This window comes from Pholis gunnellus (assembly GCF_910591455.1).
Source record: "Pholis gunnellus genome assembly, chromosome: 14".
Taxonomy (NCBI): Eukaryota; Metazoa; Chordata; class Actinopteri; order Perciformes; family Pholidae; genus Pholis; species Pholis gunnellus.
The window spans coordinates 7,724,646-7,741,461 of NC_136541.1; the positions used below are offsets into that span (position 1 = coordinate 7,724,646).

Below are 16,816 nucleotides of genomic sequence, written 5' to 3' on the forward strand. Positions count from 1 at the left end.
ATTTTACAAAATGTACTCTGAAGCCAGCCTACACAGAGAGCAGTACTACCTCCCCTGCTTTGATTTGCAGATTAGAATACATAGAAATGTACAGTGTCTTCTGCTGACCACTGCACACTGATGAAAGGGACTTTCACAGCTGGACTCGGTGTCTACCAGTCCGTCGACAGGCTGTGGTTATACTGGGCAGCTACCTAGAGTAAATAAACATTTAAATTAAACTATCTGCAAAGGAAAAAGCTTCTTCTGAGTTTCTAAGAATAAAGATGACACACTCATTTTGTATTAATGCCAAAAACTTTATTTTGTTTGCTACGAACTTTATAATCAACAATTGGAGTGAAAGATTACCTCATTATCCATCCTAGTAATAGAAGACATTTGTAAGCAATTTATCAGAGCATCTGTAAATACAAAATTATAACATTTACTGAGCAGATTTTAACCAAATATAAGAAAACTACACATCTTAAGCAATGTGATGTTAGTTTCATTCTGCAATAATTCTGTCCTGTTTCTTTAATTCTTAACAAGCTACAATAACCTCCAACAACATGATGTAGGGTAGCCTTGGCTGCATTAACCAGCCAAAGTACAAAATAACAACAATTTTAACTCACTGTAGGGAACTTATGATAAAAAATCAGCAAAGTAGCAAAAGACGCTTGTAAGCTTCTATATGAAAACCAGTTGAAAATTTGAATACATGTTATATTTCATGGCTTGCTGTAATTTTGTTGAGCACAGGAGTAAAGGAGGAGTATTGTTCATGTAATGATCGATTATTGTCATCAAAATAGTAAATAGTAAAGCAAAAGAGAGCAGCTTTCTTGAAGAGAAGATGCAGGTTTTTTGTGTCGGTCTTCAGTTCTGCAAGACTGGCTGGAGTTTCTTCTTCTTACTGATGCAGAAAAAAAGGATAAAAGTCAGTGAGAAGCAGGAAAAACATCTCAATTTTGGTTTCTGTTTCAGTCAGTCTATTAATTCATCAATCTAGCAGTTTATTACATTTAAAAAAAGTTCTACATGTTTGCATTTTGTTCACCTCAACGTTCTCTTTTGTCACTTGACCATATTGCAAGAAAATAACACAGATCTCAATCAATAATAAGACTCATTCTGAAAGAATTAAGCACATTTAAAGTAATTCAACCAAATCCGCTGGCTGACGCTTTGTTGGAGGAACCTGTAAAAAGAGAGAGAAAAAAAAAAGTCTCTAAAACAGTTCAGTTCAGTTCAGGGATTCAATTTATCGTAAATTAAAATGAAAAAATCTCAAAAATCAAGTACATTTTGTTTTCCAAAGAGTGAACATGCACCGGGCAGCCACCAGCAGCCGCGTGATTGTTGGTTCTCCTTTCGTCCACCCTTTCCTTTGTCGGGCTCACTTACTTCCTTCACATACAACAAAATAATTTTGAGTTGTCAGCTCTAATGTGTACTTGTATTCAAAGTCACTGGCATTGATTTGTGCCGTGACTCAAAACTACCAATACTAACTGAACAAAATGGTGTTTGACGTCTCTCTCTCTCTCAGCAACATGTTTGACATTTAGACTGAGACGGTTCTGAGAGAAAACACAATTAGAATCAAAGCTTTTCCAGCTCCTGCAGGTCTTCTTACCAGAATAGAAGACGGCAGTCGCTCATCATCTCTCACCAGAGTGGCTGCATCAGTGGAAGTGAAGGATGTGATGAGCAGCAAAACCTGCAGAGAGAACAGGACCAGCAGCACACTTTTGTCCATGGCTGATGATATGAAGAGTTGGAAACACACAGATCTTTATATACTCGCTGCTGATGAATCATTTCCAGGTAAACAATGCACGTTTTGAAATGATTTCACAAGTCCAGTTTCATCATTACAAAGACACCCGTAAATGTCTGCTTCCTTCTATTGTAATCCCTCTTTTGACTTCCCTGCCCATTTCAGTCATCAAACCGTGTGCCAATTTATTAGATAATCATTTTTTTAATTGATCCCCGGTGGGAAAATGTTCCATCCTGAATATGATTAAAACCGGCATACGTCATAACAGGAACAATAATGTGCAAGTAAAGGTACAATTTGATGATGTGTTGATGACGACTCGGGTTACATAGCGTCTTGAGAAGGGAAGATAAGCTTGAGAATGTTGAACAACTTTAAATGCACCAAGGATGCCACCTTGTTCAGACAAACCGCAGCAAAAGTGCACCTCTTAGATGCCTCTATGGTAGATAAAACATGATAAATTGCCCTCTGGGTGCACTTCTATTGGAGAATATGTGATGATGTGCCCTCCATGGTGGCCTTCCATGAAGAAAACATGATGCCATAGGCGGCTGTAAGTGCTTGTTGGTGCCCCATGCAGTTGGTGCCCTTTTGATATTTTTCAGCCCTTGCCCCTCAGACAGCCTGAGATCACCACTGTTCTTACCAGATCAGGAGACAGTTGATTTGTCGGCAGCATGAAGGCCGTGGTGAGCAGACAAACCTGCAGACACAACAGGACCAGCACCACACTTCTGTCTGACACTGCACATTTAAGATGCAATATTTATTCCAGCATAAGTCTGTCTGTGTTTTTTTTTCTTTGCTGAGCTAAATATCTTCTATGTCATCAAAGTTTGCTGAAGCGCAAGTGAGAATATTTCTTTCTATCTCTCTGATTCCTTCATTTTTATGTTTGGTGTAATGACTAATTGTTTATATTGTTCCCCCGGTGTTGAAATGTTGTTACCATATCTGCTTTCCTCTCGGTGTAAACATGTTCATTCATGTTTTAAACACACAAATTGTTTCCTCAATAAAGCTCAGACAAATGATTAGGTTTCTGTCTCCCTTGACCTCTTTCTCTCTCTCTGAGTCATCTTTCCAAGAAGTGCGTTTATAGACTGCAGCGCTACAAGACCAGGCTGGATTTAAAGCTGGACTGATTCCCGGCTCTCTTTGCAGGAGAAACAAAGCCCTAACCGGTAAGACTAGTTTCTGAACTAATTATTGGGTTTATGACTTACACAAGTCAAATCCTAGCTACATTATTCACAAGTCATTTTAGTTTTGATTAAAGCATTTTTTGGGGGGGGGGGGGACAATTGCCCTGGGGTAGTTTACCCAGTAGATTTAAATTTAAAAAAATAATGAGAAGACAACACTTGAAAAATAGTATTTACAACGTGCTGTATTTTGCTTCTTATATGTTTTGTTGTAGTGGATGCATAAGACGCCACTGGGTCTTTTTTTGTTGGAAAAAATATGTGATGAATATGTCTTTAACTCTCAATGACTCTGTGTTCCTATGTGTAAGCATAAACTTATGGAAATCATTTCCACCTCAAAATCCATTTTTGACATAAAGCTAGTCCAGATGAGATGAAACGTGGACATAGTGGACACATCTGGGATGCCTCCTGGTGAGGCTGTTCATCATTTATTTAATCTTTTGTCATTAAATAAATTCCATTCAGTTATTAAGATGCTGCTTAGAGCTATAAACTGATATAGCAGTGGTGCAGCGTGACTTTAAATCACGTGGGGTTCGTCTCTTTTTGGACTTTGCATGCTATACTCAGAGGGAATAGTTTGCGCGCAGGTCCGCGAGGACGTTTCTCCTCCGGTATGTAATCTATTTTTTTTCTCTTATAAATGTTAGTGTCGCTCGTTTAGTTCTTTAGGTCGCGCACAGATCTCGCGAGCTGAACTTTTTTCAGGTTTGTGTGTGAAATCAAACAAACCATCCTCAGCACAGAGTAGGCTGACGTTTTAATCTGAAGTCTAAAGTCTGAGGTCTAACACAAGCTTTGAGCTCAACATGGCACAAGGAGACGGGACAAATAGATGAATAAAACACGGTGAGTATCAAACATGGCGTACCTGTTTATACCTTTTTATTAGTGACGTAATCGTTCTTTTTGCAACGGTTTGAGGATCTGCATCGCTTTCTACACAAAAAAATGTAATTCTCTTAAATCAGTTTATACAGTTCTATGTGCATTCTTTATCTTTGCCTTGAGTAAAAGCTACAAAAATCACAAAACCCTCCTTACAAGCATCAAAAGTAAAAGTTCTCAATGTGCAGAGTGTCCCTTTCAGAGTAATTATGAGAAATATTACATGAACGGAATATTATTATTGATGCATTAACTTGTAAGTATCGTATTTTATTGTATGTGAAAGTTTAATCTGCAGAGTAACTTGTAGGTTTTAAAAGTACCAAGTAGCCTACTATTGTACAAGAGTAGAAGTAGAAGTATAAAGAAGAAGAAAATGTGAATACCTCAAAATGTAAGTACTTAAGTTAATATACTTAGTTACTGTCCACCTCTGTGTTTATCATGTATTATTTTAAAAGTACTTAAATAATCAATGATTTGTCCTTGTTTTAAACAGACAGAGGGGAACGAGTACTCCGATCTCGTACTCAAGTAAACGTAATACCACAGTGTAGAAATACTCTGTAGTGTAGAAATGCTCTGTTACAGGTAAAAGAAGTGGTCACATTTTTACTCAAGTAAAAGTGCAAAAGTATTAGATTCAAAGTACAGTACCAACAGAAAAAGTACTCATTATGCAAAATGTCCCATTTGAGAATATTTATACTATATTATTGGATTACATTCTAAATGTCCTCCCTCACAGCTTTGGCTGATCAGCATGGATGTCTCAGAGGACGACTACTTCTACCATGACAACATCAGCTTGAACTTCAGCTACGAGGACTACCCGGTCCTCTGCGAGAAGGGCGACGTCCGTTCCTTCGCAGCCATCTTCCTCCCCATCATGTACACTGTGTGTCTGGTGGTGGGACTGGCAGGAAACAGCTTAGTCGTGGCGGTCTACGCCTACCACAAACGCCTCAAAACCATGACGGACGCCTTCCTGACCCACCTGGCTGTGGCCGACCTGCTCCTGCTCTGCACGCTGCCTTTCTGGGCTGCTGATGCGGCGCGGGGCTGGGAGCTGGGCGAGGCCGTCTGTAAGATCGTGTCGGCCTGCTACTCGGTCAACTTCACCTGCTGCATGCTGCTGCTGGCCTGCATCAGCCTGGATCGCTACTTGGCGTTAGCCAGGGCGCAAAGTAAAGAGCAAAGTCGGTGGCTGCGGAGGATAATCACCAGGAGACACTGCTGGAAGGTGTGTTTAGCTGTTTGGGCGACAGCTTTCCTCCTTGGTCTTCCTGATTTAATTCTCTCAGAAGTGAGATGGTTATCTAATAGGAGTGTCTGTCTGGCTATCTACCCTCCATCAATGGCCCGAGGGGGGAAAGCTGCTCTGGAGATAGTAGAGGTGCTGCTGGGATTCCTGCTTCCGCTCCTGGTTATGGTGATCTGCTACTGGAGCGTGGGCCGGGCACTGAGGGGCCTCCCTGTGGAGAGCAGAGGCAAGAAGTGGAGAGCTCTACGTGTCCTCCTGACCGTAGTGGGGGTGTTCGTGGTCACTCAGCTGCCGTACAACGTGTTGAAGGTCTACCGAGCGATGGACTCCGTCTACGCCTTAGTGACCCACTGTGGGACGAGTAAAGTGTTGGATCAGGCGGCTCAGGTGACAGAGAGCTTGGCCCTCACTCACTGCTGCCTCAACCCGATCCTCTACGCCTTCGTGGGGTCGTCCTTCAGGCAGCACATGATGACAGTGGCCAAAACGTTTGGCGAGAAGAGAAGAAAGAGGAGGAAGACGAGGGAAAATCCAGCAGAGGACGAAGAGATGGAGATGTCGTTTAACTCCCACTGTGCATCCCAAGACACAAACACATTCTCAATCTGAGCCAAAACTGGTGAAAAATCCCATATTTAGTAAAGCAGAAGAGCGGACGCAACAGCAGTAGAAGCATGTCAGGAAATCATTAAGACGTACAACAATTCCAGACGTTTTAATACTTTAACACTTCAATTCCCTCCATTTCAAAACAGGAGGTTGTTAGTTGTATTCTTGTTTACTTTCAAAGACCAAAGAAATGTATGTTTTATTCTACTGTGAGGGATGAATGCAAAAGGAATTTGGATTTCTGTTTTGAGTGATGTTGTGTCTGTTTAACCCTGGTCCAGAGGGAACAAGTAATTTCAAGTGTATTTTTCATAGTTTGCATGAAAAATGAACTCTTATTATTTTTACTAAAACTGGTTCAACAGGATGAAATTCGTACTTTGAAGAAAAGCCCACAAGCTTAAATCTAGTTGTTTTTTTGTTTATCCAGATGTGAGGTAACATTTCAAGATTTCACAAGAAACATTTAACACTTATAGTAACACTTCCAGCTGCCCACACGGCACAAATAAGATACATGCAGGAACCTCATGCTCTTCATTACACATATTGCACATATAAATAAAAGAGAAAAAGATTTATTTGTGAAACAATGAATGAGCTGGAACTTAGTTCTTTTTGAAACAACTTTGTAACTGCAACTTGTTTGAAATAATGCATGTTTTAAATCACTTTCAGTAAATAATCCTGATTCACTTGATGTTACACATCTGCACAGCCTACAAACCAGATGTAACACACGTGCCTGCCCCACTGATAGGAAGTGATTTTAAATATTCTTCTAGTTGAACTATATACCTTTTTACCATGTCTTTTTTGTTCTCAGCTCAAGATGACCTTAACTTCCTGATAATGAAAATGTATCACATATCAGCTTGTTTGCACTGGTGGTGTTGCTTGTAACCAAATCTACATCCAGTGGGATTTAACTTCCTTTCATGTGGGAAAGCCACAGATTAGTTTCCTGAGTTCCTCAGAACACCAGAGGCACATTTACTGCACGCCTACTTCACAGTTTATCTCTGCAGCCAACTCTACAAAACACACTGAAAAACAACTTCTAGTAACCTTTTTTTAACGAGGTCGTAATTTTCAGATGTTTTTTCTTTAAGACTGATTCAACCCTTCAAGATGACTTGGAGAGGATAGAGAGGGAGGATCATACACATTCAAACATTTAGCCACACGCTTGTGAAAAGTACGGTATTAGCACACTAGTTATTTACATAACCACAAGTCCATGTTATTTTGCCTTCCCTTTCAAACTGATTACAACATCCCCCTGTTCTGTTTTGTCTAACTTTTGGCACATGTATATTTTCTTAATTTACAGTGCATTGAGCTCTCAGGGCCACTGTACTTCAAATAGAATTGAAACCAGTATAGCACGGTTCCAGAAGGTCCATGCCAGTTTTCCAGTCTCTCTAGTAATATGTTGTGGTTGACCATGTGGAATGCAGAGACGGAAACTTTTCCACTGTGTTTAGGTGGATGTTATTCAAGATCTTAACAAGAGCCGTCTCTGTGCTGTGGTCCTGACAGGAAAACATAAAAAAAAAAAAGTTTATGGTCAAGAGTGATTAACTGTTGAAAAAGAGTCAAAATGTTAGGTTCGATAGCCGCCTGTAATTGTTAATTAGGGAGTTGTTTAGATCATTTTAAGAGTGGCTTAATAACTGCCATGTCTGTGGGAAATAGCCTCAGAGTAGAGAAGTGTTTACTGTTATCAGAGGATCTGATGCCATGCAGTTAAAACCGCTTTAGAAAAAGCCTGTAGGTAAGAAATCAATGCAAGTAGCAGCACGAGGAGTTCAGATGTTGCACAATTTCCCCAAAAGGTTTTGTAGCTGATGGGATTTTGTCAATAAAGAATGAGGCCAATTCATTACATGAAAGTTGAGGGGTTACGAGACAAACACAACACTACATAGTTTAAATATTTAGCATTTCTGTTATTTTTCTTGTTAGACACATGTATGCTGTGGTTTGTCATGTCATTAATCTCTCATACAAAATGTAAACACAATGAGCTTTTAATGAAAGTTAGAATTTCATGTTCTTAGATAAGATTAGGAAAACGCATTTGAATTGTAAATGTTTTGCCTTTGTTGTCTTCCTGTGTCCCAGCTGGTACAAATCAAGTGATGTTGCTCTCTGGCACGTGTGCCTTCTCGTGTGGAAACAATCTGACTGAGGTTTGCCATCTGTTCACTGAGCAAAACATTTCACTCAGCCAAAACTAAAGAAATTGTTTCAACCTGGGGATCAAACTTTCAGTGTGTGATTAAAAAAAACTATATAGTTTAATACAACCCTGACGACTCGCAAACAAACAAATCTTACATGACAAAAGTAGAGTACATTTTGAAATAATTTGTGCTTCTTTTCCTTCTCTCAAACCAAACTCAAATCATTATTTGTCAGAAAAGAAAAGGTTATAAATTGATTTTAAATCTGTTTATTGAAAAAAAACTTTCAAAACTGTGCAAATAAAGAGCAAAGTGTCACAAAAAACAAGACTTGTTGTAACCAAAGAAAACTATAAATATACAAAAAATGCCCCTTATGGCTCGTAAGATTTGTTATTTCAGGTCAGAAATATGGCAAATTCACTTTTATTACAATTAAGGCAGTCAACCAGCATCACTTTCAACTATTTAGAACCAAGAACATTTGTTTCTTAAATTAAATAAAAAGTATTAGTTATTTAAATATATAACTAATTATACAAGAACTTAAAAAAAATAGAGGCCCAAAATGGCAGTGTCACAATAATTTAGAAAATAAATCTTTCTGCCATTTTCACATTAGAACAAGGTCACAAAATGTACCCGAAACATTCACTCATTAAATACTATATGACGTTTTATCAAATATAACTATTGAATTGGGTACGTTTTTACACAATATGCTTTTTAAAGAACCCTAATCCTAAATGGCTTACATAGCCAGAACTAGGTCATCGACCCTTTATCAAATGTTTGAAAGCAGTAAATACTGAGTTGTTACAAGCTACTCTGAATATCAACTAATATGAAAACACTCTCACAATCACAACTGTTCATGAACAGAAAGTAAAGCTGTCGTATTAATCTCAGAATTTCCACTGGATGTGGAAAAATACAAGAATACTAACATGCCAAAGTGCAGTAGGAGGCTGAAGGATTTGTCCCGGCTTACTCCGACTGAGGGAACGGTATTCACCAGTACAACCATTCAACTGGACGTATAATGACTCGTGGCTTCACAAACATCTCACGGTGAACTAAAGCAGGCACCGTGTTTTAAACTGTAGTCTACGTGTGTGTAAAAGTTGTTTTTAATATGACAATGGAATGTTTGATTATCAGCTGTGCATCGTAACAGAACGGGGGGGAAAGGCATCTTTGAAGTGTCTTTAGAGAGAGAGGCAAAGGTGGCTCCTGAGATTGTAAAAGTGTGCAGCAGAGGAGGCGCGGTTAGCCATCAGTAATTAAGGATCTGCACATCGAACAGGTCACACACTCCCTCATTGTCGTCCAGGTTGAAGCTGTAGTCTATTCCTGCGTGAGGAGAGAGGAGCATCAACAACACAACATACTGTAAATCACCAATAAGACAAAGACAACAAAGAGATTTTATAGAATTATTTGCTGGCAACAAACAAAAAAACAAATATCGGGTGGTCGACCATTTTGGTCCAGACATAAACTGTATAATGACATTCAATTTGATAGAGACATCTATGGTGCTGTGAGGAGATCCTTCTGAATTTTCCTCTAGCGCCACCATCAGGTCAGAACTTTAATGCCAATATTTAGGTTCATGATCAAACACAATGACATTCCCATCAACCTCAACTGAACTTTGGTGCTGATGCATCATGCTAACACACTGAACTGAGATGTTGAACCTGTTAAACATTACACCTCCTCAAGCATGTTAACGTTAGCATGTTAGCATCTCACAGAGCTGATGGCATGGCTTTAGACTCTTGTTGATTATCTTTTTAAACATACTGAAATTCCAAATACTTGACACAATGTTTCATTCATAAAGTGAGTCAAGGCTTTCAGACGCTTACCGTCAGTCGACATTAGCTCATCAATCAGGTCGACAGCTCCTACAAGAGAATTAAAGACAACATATTTCCATTTCTCAGTACACAGAACATTCACTGCAGACTATGCAACATTAATTCATAACCATCACAGCTGGATAAAAGTAGTATATTTAAAATATCAGTATATTATTCAGCCATGTTCTCCCAGCAGCTTAGGTCTTAAAGCCTTTACAGAACCATAACTGAAACGAAAGTGAAGAAAACATGAAACTAGCGGTGTATCTCACCCTCTCGGCCGTCCTTCATGTGGTCTCCAGCAGCACTGAGCTTCAACAGGCTGCTCATGTCTAGTACAGACTGGAACTCTGGGCCCTGCAGGTCCATCTGCTGCTGCTCCAGCACTGCTGCCGACTGACCGTGGCACTCTGCAGGTGCAACAACAGCACTTAGCTGTACAGTAAAAGCCGCTTGTGGGAAATTAAATCTGAATGTAAAGCACTGGGACAGAGACAAACTCAACAATCATCTGTATTGAAATCAATTCTCTAGACTTCATGTCAAGTCCGCGAGGGTGCTGGGCGGCGCTGTTAAACAAGACTCGAGTCCCACACATTGCTCCCTTTGTAAATCCAAATTGCTAATTTGTGTGTCTTAAGGTAAAGAAACGCACCGACCAGCATCTCTAAACCTGGACGAGCCATCATGTAAACACGCACTATGTTTTCTTTGTCAACATCTCCAATATTGTGTTGTGGAACAGTAAAGATTGTTTTTTGGTTGGTTTTCATAATTCCTAATTTGTTTCTGGAGGAAAGGTCTGACTGAATTTGAGAACAAGAGTCTGTTAGCATCTTAGCACATCCCGACTCCTTCGTCTCTTAGAAACCTAGCTCTGGCTGGATGAAGAAGTAGTTTGTCTCTCGCACAGACTGGACGTTTATTTTATGTTTAGTCCCGTGACCTGACGTGGGGACAGATGTAAATGCAGTCTGTCCGTCTGGGTTGTGGAAACAAGGCAATGCGTGGCGTTATACATACAAGATATCTCTTCCACAGCTGATCTATTTCATCCAGAAATGCTTTTTTTACAATCCAAATCTAGCTTTGCAAAAACATGCCCAGATCAAATCACAGATGTTTCAAATGCTGCATGTTGTACAATTGACTCAATTATTCTATTTAACTGTCATTTGAAACAGTTATATATAATTTCTGCTTTACATCATGATCATGTTGCTTTCTTAACACTAGAGTTGTTGTGGAGGGTTTATAGAAATTGTACTTGTTGCCAAACTAGATCATTTTATACAGAAACATTAGACGATTAGCTGGATGGAGGAAACGTTTATGAAAAGGAGCGGTTTTAGATACTCTAAATTCCAAGAAGAGGAAGAATTCAAGGCTTTCGAAACACTGAGTTTACAAAGTTCAAACAGCATTCTCATTAGTCGCCGTATCTTTTGCTTTTGTATCCGTACAGTATTTCATCTGATGGTGTCACTCAAATGAGAACAGCTGTGGTTTTGCATGTTTTATCGCATGTCTTAATATTGACCATTTTGCACTATGAAATCAACTTCAAACACTGAACTTGCTTGAGACAGGTCAGCTATGACGCACACACAGTGTCGGTTACATTATGATCACAGTGTATAACAGACGCAAGCAATGACTTTTCCTGTTCTTGCATGTCAGGACAAGATGACATCTGATATTTCTGAGTCAGCTGATAGACATAGACTTTTTAAAAGCAACAATCAACCAGATTCACACGATTAATATTATAACGGAAGTGTTTTCTTACTGTTTGTCTTCAGGATTTGATTTCCTGACAACATATCTTAGCAATTTAATACTTCCAGCTCTTGGACATGGGACATGCGTCTTTGAATGCAACACAGAGATTTGAAAAAGTGTCTCGGCCAATATTTAGTCAACCATCATAGTAAGATAAATGTTTTACTCTCAGTATAATGCAACACAGTTCAACAACAAGTAGATCATCTGATCTCTGTCTAAGTGCAGAGTAACACAAAAGAAAAGGCAGCAGCATGTGACATTGAGAACTCTGGGTATTTAAACAGTTTAAAATGAGTAACCGCGTTACACACCTTGGATCTATTACCCTTTGTTTTCCGAAGGTGCAGTCAGATTGAAACTAGCTTCCCACTCATTCCTATGTGGTAGCGAGGCAAGACAAACTTGTAGGGCTGTTATATCCAACTGCTGCTTCAGTTGTCGCTAGGTGGCAATTGAGTCTATTGTTTGGGTGGGTGATATTACTGGTGGCATTTGGTAGACAAGTCTACACAGGTGGAATTTCCTCTACTTTAAGTGAAACATTGAGCGCTGTCAGCCAGTCTCACTGTGGACGTCCAACACCGTTCATATTACAATAAGTGACAAAACCAGAGGGAGGGACTAAAACCAACGTCTTTCGACTCACAGGGTGGAGGATGTTACTTCATTAGATCATGACGAAAGATTTGAGAGAGGAAAAATGGAAAACGCCCAAGTGTGACAGTGCTTTGGGATTATTGTTCAGATAGCTCCTCTGCATAGGCCACAGTTAATTCAACGTGTAAGTGATCTATATTGTGTCAGGCCTGTTATTAGATATTGTCAGACTGTAATGTGTGGTCTTATGTTTATTAACCATTAAAGCTGTGGCTGGCTTTATTCATTTAATCCTTTCTGTTATTAACCTTTTACTGCATGGATAAAATATGACCGTGCACAAAATATAAAAATCAGAGTGGAAAGTCATGCTTTTGTCTGTCCAATTTTGTTCACTGCAGCCTGAGAGAGGCCATTAAAAATCAGTAATAATTGCACATGGTGGTTTTCTAGAATACCTTAATAAGCATTAAAATCCTCACAGTCCCTGTACTTACCCATCTGCACATCGGGAGGGCTGGACGACGGAGTCAGCACTTCATGTTCTGGCAGCACCATCTGGTGGTCTGAGCAGAGGGAGTCCTGGCTGCAGTAGGAGGAGGAGGTGGTGGTGTTGGAGGTGGAGTACACCGACGTGGACAAAGGGAACCTCTGCAGGCTGGCGGGGGTGCTCGGGGGAGTTGGCATTGGACAGATGTCGTCAGTGGGCGGCACAGAGAAGACCACGGGTATGGTGGAGTCTGAATCCCTGTTGATGAGCAGGACCTGGATGGGGGCCGAGTGGCTGCGCAGGTTCACCTGGTACTTGTTCTGTCCACTCTGGCCCTGGGGATCAGCAGTGGAGAGAAGTTTAGCATCATTACAGCAGTTAGAAAAGGTATTTTTTTATATACACAATGGATCACAGGACTTGTTGTCCGTGAAACAGGTCTTTTGAAGTGACGAACCCACAAAAAAGATAGCAGCAGAGCAGCTATTTTTTGGTTTTATGGCCACAACTCTTCCGTTTTGATTCACTCTCACTGCATGATTTTCAGTTGCAGGAGGCAGCGGTTTCCAGCGGGAAAAAGCACATTACCTGCTCAGCATTAAAACAGCAGCCACACATAGTGTGCAACTAGCTTTTAAACATAGTGGAGCACGTAACAGCTAAATTTCCCTCAAGAGTGAGAGACCAAAAATAGAGCAAATATTGGGTTTACATTCATTAAATGGCCTGAAACACGACCGCAGAGGTATTCTGATGTTACTCCGAACCTGCTGGGGATTTAAATGGCCAACTGTTTACTAAAGTTTGCCCTATCAACTGAAACGGTGATGATATGTCAGAGTTGCGTTGTGTTTTCACAGATAAGGAGAGTAGTCATTTAGACACGGATGTTTATGAATGTAAGCTAAAGTGCAGCATCTCCAGAGGGTCTTGCTGGAGTTTTTATGTCCAGCTCAGCTCAGCATGTGCTTAAGTATTCTTATAAAGTTTGAAAATTGTCTCCCTAATATATAATAATATTTAATGACACTATTCTGATATCCATTACAGAAAATACATACCAAACAAGCAGCCAAATGTGCAGAGAACCCTGTCCCTTGTTAGCCTGCTTCTATAACATGTGTTGTGTGGTTTACGGTAGAAAACGAGGAATACACACAGTATATGGTGAATTCCTGTATTTTTTGGTGATTATATGTATGCCAATCAATAAAGAAAGCTTGTAAGACGTGACCAACCGTTTCAGGTAGCGGTACCTCCAGCTGGGTCCCAGCAGGAGCCACTACAGCGAGGAGAGTCTCTCCGCTGAAGGCACTGCAGATGTCTTCATGTGTGACAAATTTATAAGTGGAGAGGTGTTAAGGAAACAGGAGCTAGATTACTTTGGGGAGGAAAATGGAGAAAGTAAACTGGAAAAACAAGACTGTGAGCATTGTGCAACTCAGGATTAGCCCGGCTGTGATTTCACAAGAGACCAACAATAGCAATTGTATTTATAATCCTCCCTTTATGGCATTTTCTTCATAACAAACAATGTTAAAAGGATAAGTAGAGATTTATTCCTCTGAAATGACTAAAATGGGGCCTCAAGAGGACTAGAGTTACAAACTGTAGAAAGAAACAAACACGAAGCCTCAGTAGTAAATGTTTTCTACACTAAATACATTTAGTGCCACAGTAAGTTGCTAAATAACCTTAAAATAGGTACAAGCAACACATCTCCATGTAATGCCAGATGGCATGAAAGGATATGTGCTGGTGATGGGATCGAGGTCAAAGTGTTTGATGTTCTCCTCCAGCCACACCTTCTGGTTGTCCAGCTCTTTTTCTTGAGCCTCCAGGTCAGAAATGTGGGCCTTTAAAACCTTCACCTGCTCCAGCACCTCCTCAGTTTGGCTGCCTGAGTTCTCTCCCCTGGACACGAGGAAGATTACACATGAGAGAGGCAAGCATGAGGTATGAGCACAAGTCATGTTTTGCTCCATTTTGGCAGCTTAAAACTAGATTTGGCTGCTAAAAGCGTCCAAATGTTTCATTTCATTTCAAAAATTCAATGCCTAAAGGGTAGGATGGGAGATCCACTCACATGTTTCACAATGACGACAAGAGTTCAAAGATATCGAAGGTGTTATCAGTAAGAAAGCAGATATTTCGCGGACTCTAACATATGAAAATAGTTTTTTTCAAACCTCCACTGAATTATGTTCTTGTTTTTCTTCTCGATCAAGCCGACTCCTTCCAGTACGTTGGTGATGTCATATATCCTCCTCTTCTGCTTCACTGCCAAGCTGTCTGCAGCCTGTTGATTCAGTGAGACATTCCCATAAAGGCTCTTATTGAGTGGCAGCTTAATACGAACTGCGCTGACAGAAAGATCACAGACACTTTAACAGGAAACCCAGAACTTCTGTGGGAAAGAAGACTCGAACAAAGCCAACAAATCAAGGATTTGGCAAATTAAGCTGCAAAAACAGAAAATAAAGCCCGTTGGCAGGAGAGGACAGTTACAATAGTAGAGGCGGGAGGAAGGAAAGGGTCCAAGAAGCCTGCTGTGTAAACATTACCCAGTTTTGGCGCGCAAGAAGGGAGGGAAAACCTACTAGTGTGATGAAAATAAGGAAGAACTGTGGCAGACACTTGAGGAGACGGGCTTAGAAATGTTCATTCACTGTTTCTAGTTTGTAGCTGATAGCAGACAGCCATAAGAAATCAATAATTTAGAGATGGTAGGAAGGAAACTGTCAGAGGAACATGGACTATATCACAACTACAAACTACTTTCATTATCGATTAATCTGTCGATCATCTTCTTGATTACTTTAGTCTATAAAACATCAGAAAACTGTGTCCATCCCTGCTTTTCCCAGACCGGGGAGACATCTTCCAATGTGTCGTTTTGTCTGACCAACAATACAAAACACAAAGATAAAAAAAAAAGCAAATCTGCAATACATCTTGAACATTAGGCTAACAGGTAAGCAGAAAAACACAAAACTATATTGCATTTGTTTGGACATTCCTCCTAATCATTACATTTCTTCCCACACGTGAATTACATCATAGTTCTACCTCATCAGGACCCTAAAAACTAGAGGATGCATCACTTTTTGGATGCCCTGATAAATAACCCACAGATATGCAGTTAATGACACTGGGTCAGAGTAAGATATTGTCTTGTTTTAAGGTGTTAGAATCACAAGAGATTGGGCTAGCTCTACTTGGGCTTTAAATGTAGTCCTGATTTCATTAATCAACATAGTAATAAATTGGACTTCCTCGTGACTTTAGGCTTGTTTCGTTAGTCTACTGGAGGGGGGAGGGGCTCACTTTAAATATAATTAACAGTACAAACTGGTTTATTACCACTAACAATCTGACTGGAAACTGGTAGTTACGCTCTCCCTCTGTAAACAAGTAGTTTGTTGTTTCACTGCTTGTGAGTGTGGTGTGCAACCGAAGAGGTAATGGCGGCTATAGCTGGTCCACCTGTTAAACAAATCAATGCACCTGACTGAGGCTTGTGACAGACAGCCCTTTGTTACCGAGGGGCCGCTAAACATCACACATTAATAGATTAATTCCCCCTAAAAACAACGACACGGGGCCGTTACACTGACCACTTTCAGATCAAGGACACCATCCTTCGCCTCTTGAAGCAGACTGACAAACTTCATCGTAAGGAGCCCCAAACTTTTCTCGTGTCGACTCGGTGTCGAGCGGACAGTCTCCGTGGCCACAAACTCCATCTTCTTCTTCTTCTTCTCTTTAAAACAGAGTCCTGCTTATAGTTAGCCAACGTGTTTTAACTAACTTTAGAAACAACGAGCATTACACTCCAACATAACGTCTGTTATCTCGACGGGACGACGGTTGAACCTGCGGGGTTTTAAATCAACGGACGTTACGTTACGTTAGGTTACAGTTGCCGTGGCAACACTGGTCCCGCTCGAGCCCCCTCCCCAGTGATGCCCCTCCTCAACCTGATTTTGAGCCCCCCCTCCCCCTTCAACCGGACACTCAAACAATACTAATATTAGTTAAACTTACTTCATACTTATTTGATTTACTGTCATTCTTTAGTTTTTAAAACCATTTTTTTATTATTTTGGGAAATCATAGTTCTTGAATCGTCGAGTCTTTT

General features: G+C 40.3%; 2 protein-coding genes and 1 long non-coding RNA gene across 5 annotated transcripts; 1 reads left to right on the plus strand and 2 right to left on the minus strand.

Annotated features, from left to right (window-relative positions):
- Positions 1 to 284: 284 nt before the first annotated feature.
- On the minus strand, positions 285 to 1,744 carry LOC306705918. Its single transcript, XR_013767354.1, has 4 exons — positions 1,625 to 1,744; positions 1,291 to 1,395; positions 1,137 to 1,186; positions 285 to 901 (listed from the first exon to the last, which is right to left on the minus strand). It is a non-coding gene; the product is annotated as an uncharacterized lncRNA (long non-coding RNA).
- Positions 1,745 to 2,843: 1,099 nt separating this feature from the next.
- On the plus strand, positions 2,844 to 8,250 carry ackr4a (atypical chemokine receptor 4a). Of its 3 annotated transcripts, none has more exons than XM_079173645.1 (2): positions 2,844 to 2,958; positions 4,622 to 8,249. In XM_079173645.1, exon 2 carries the CDS (start codon positions 4,637 to 4,639, stop codon positions 5,744 to 5,746), a length of 1,110 nt encoding a protein of 369 aa, XP_079029771.1. In that variant the 5' UTR covers positions 2,844 to 2,958; positions 4,622 to 4,636; the 3' UTR covers positions 5,747 to 8,249. The 3 variants fall into 3 exon arrangements, with proteins under 3 accessions (XP_079029771.1, XP_079029772.1, XP_079029770.1); XM_079173646.1 differs by lacking the exon at positions 2,844 to 2,958 and adding an exon at positions 3,550 to 3,599 and having other exon boundaries at positions 4,622 to 8,250; XM_079173644.1 differs by lacking the exon at positions 2,844 to 2,958 and adding an exon at positions 3,569 to 3,834 and having other exon boundaries at positions 4,622 to 8,247.
- A 906-nt stretch (positions 8,251 to 9,156) lies between these two features.
- LOC306706523 (transcription factor E2F5-like) lies at positions 9,157 to 16,421 on the minus strand (the record flags this gene model as incomplete). Its single annotated transcript, XM_079173647.1, has 8 exons — positions 9,157 to 9,288; positions 9,810 to 9,848; positions 10,076 to 10,213; positions 12,683 to 13,010; positions 13,914 to 14,022; positions 14,428 to 14,589; positions 14,865 to 14,974; positions 16,293 to 16,421. The coding sequence occupies 8 exons, from the start codon at positions 16,419 to 16,421 to the stop codon at positions 9,212 to 9,214; spliced, it is 1,092 nt and encodes a 363-aa protein (XP_079029773.1). The 3' UTR covers positions 9,157 to 9,211.
- Between the last annotated feature and the right edge of the window lie 395 nt (positions 16,422 to 16,816).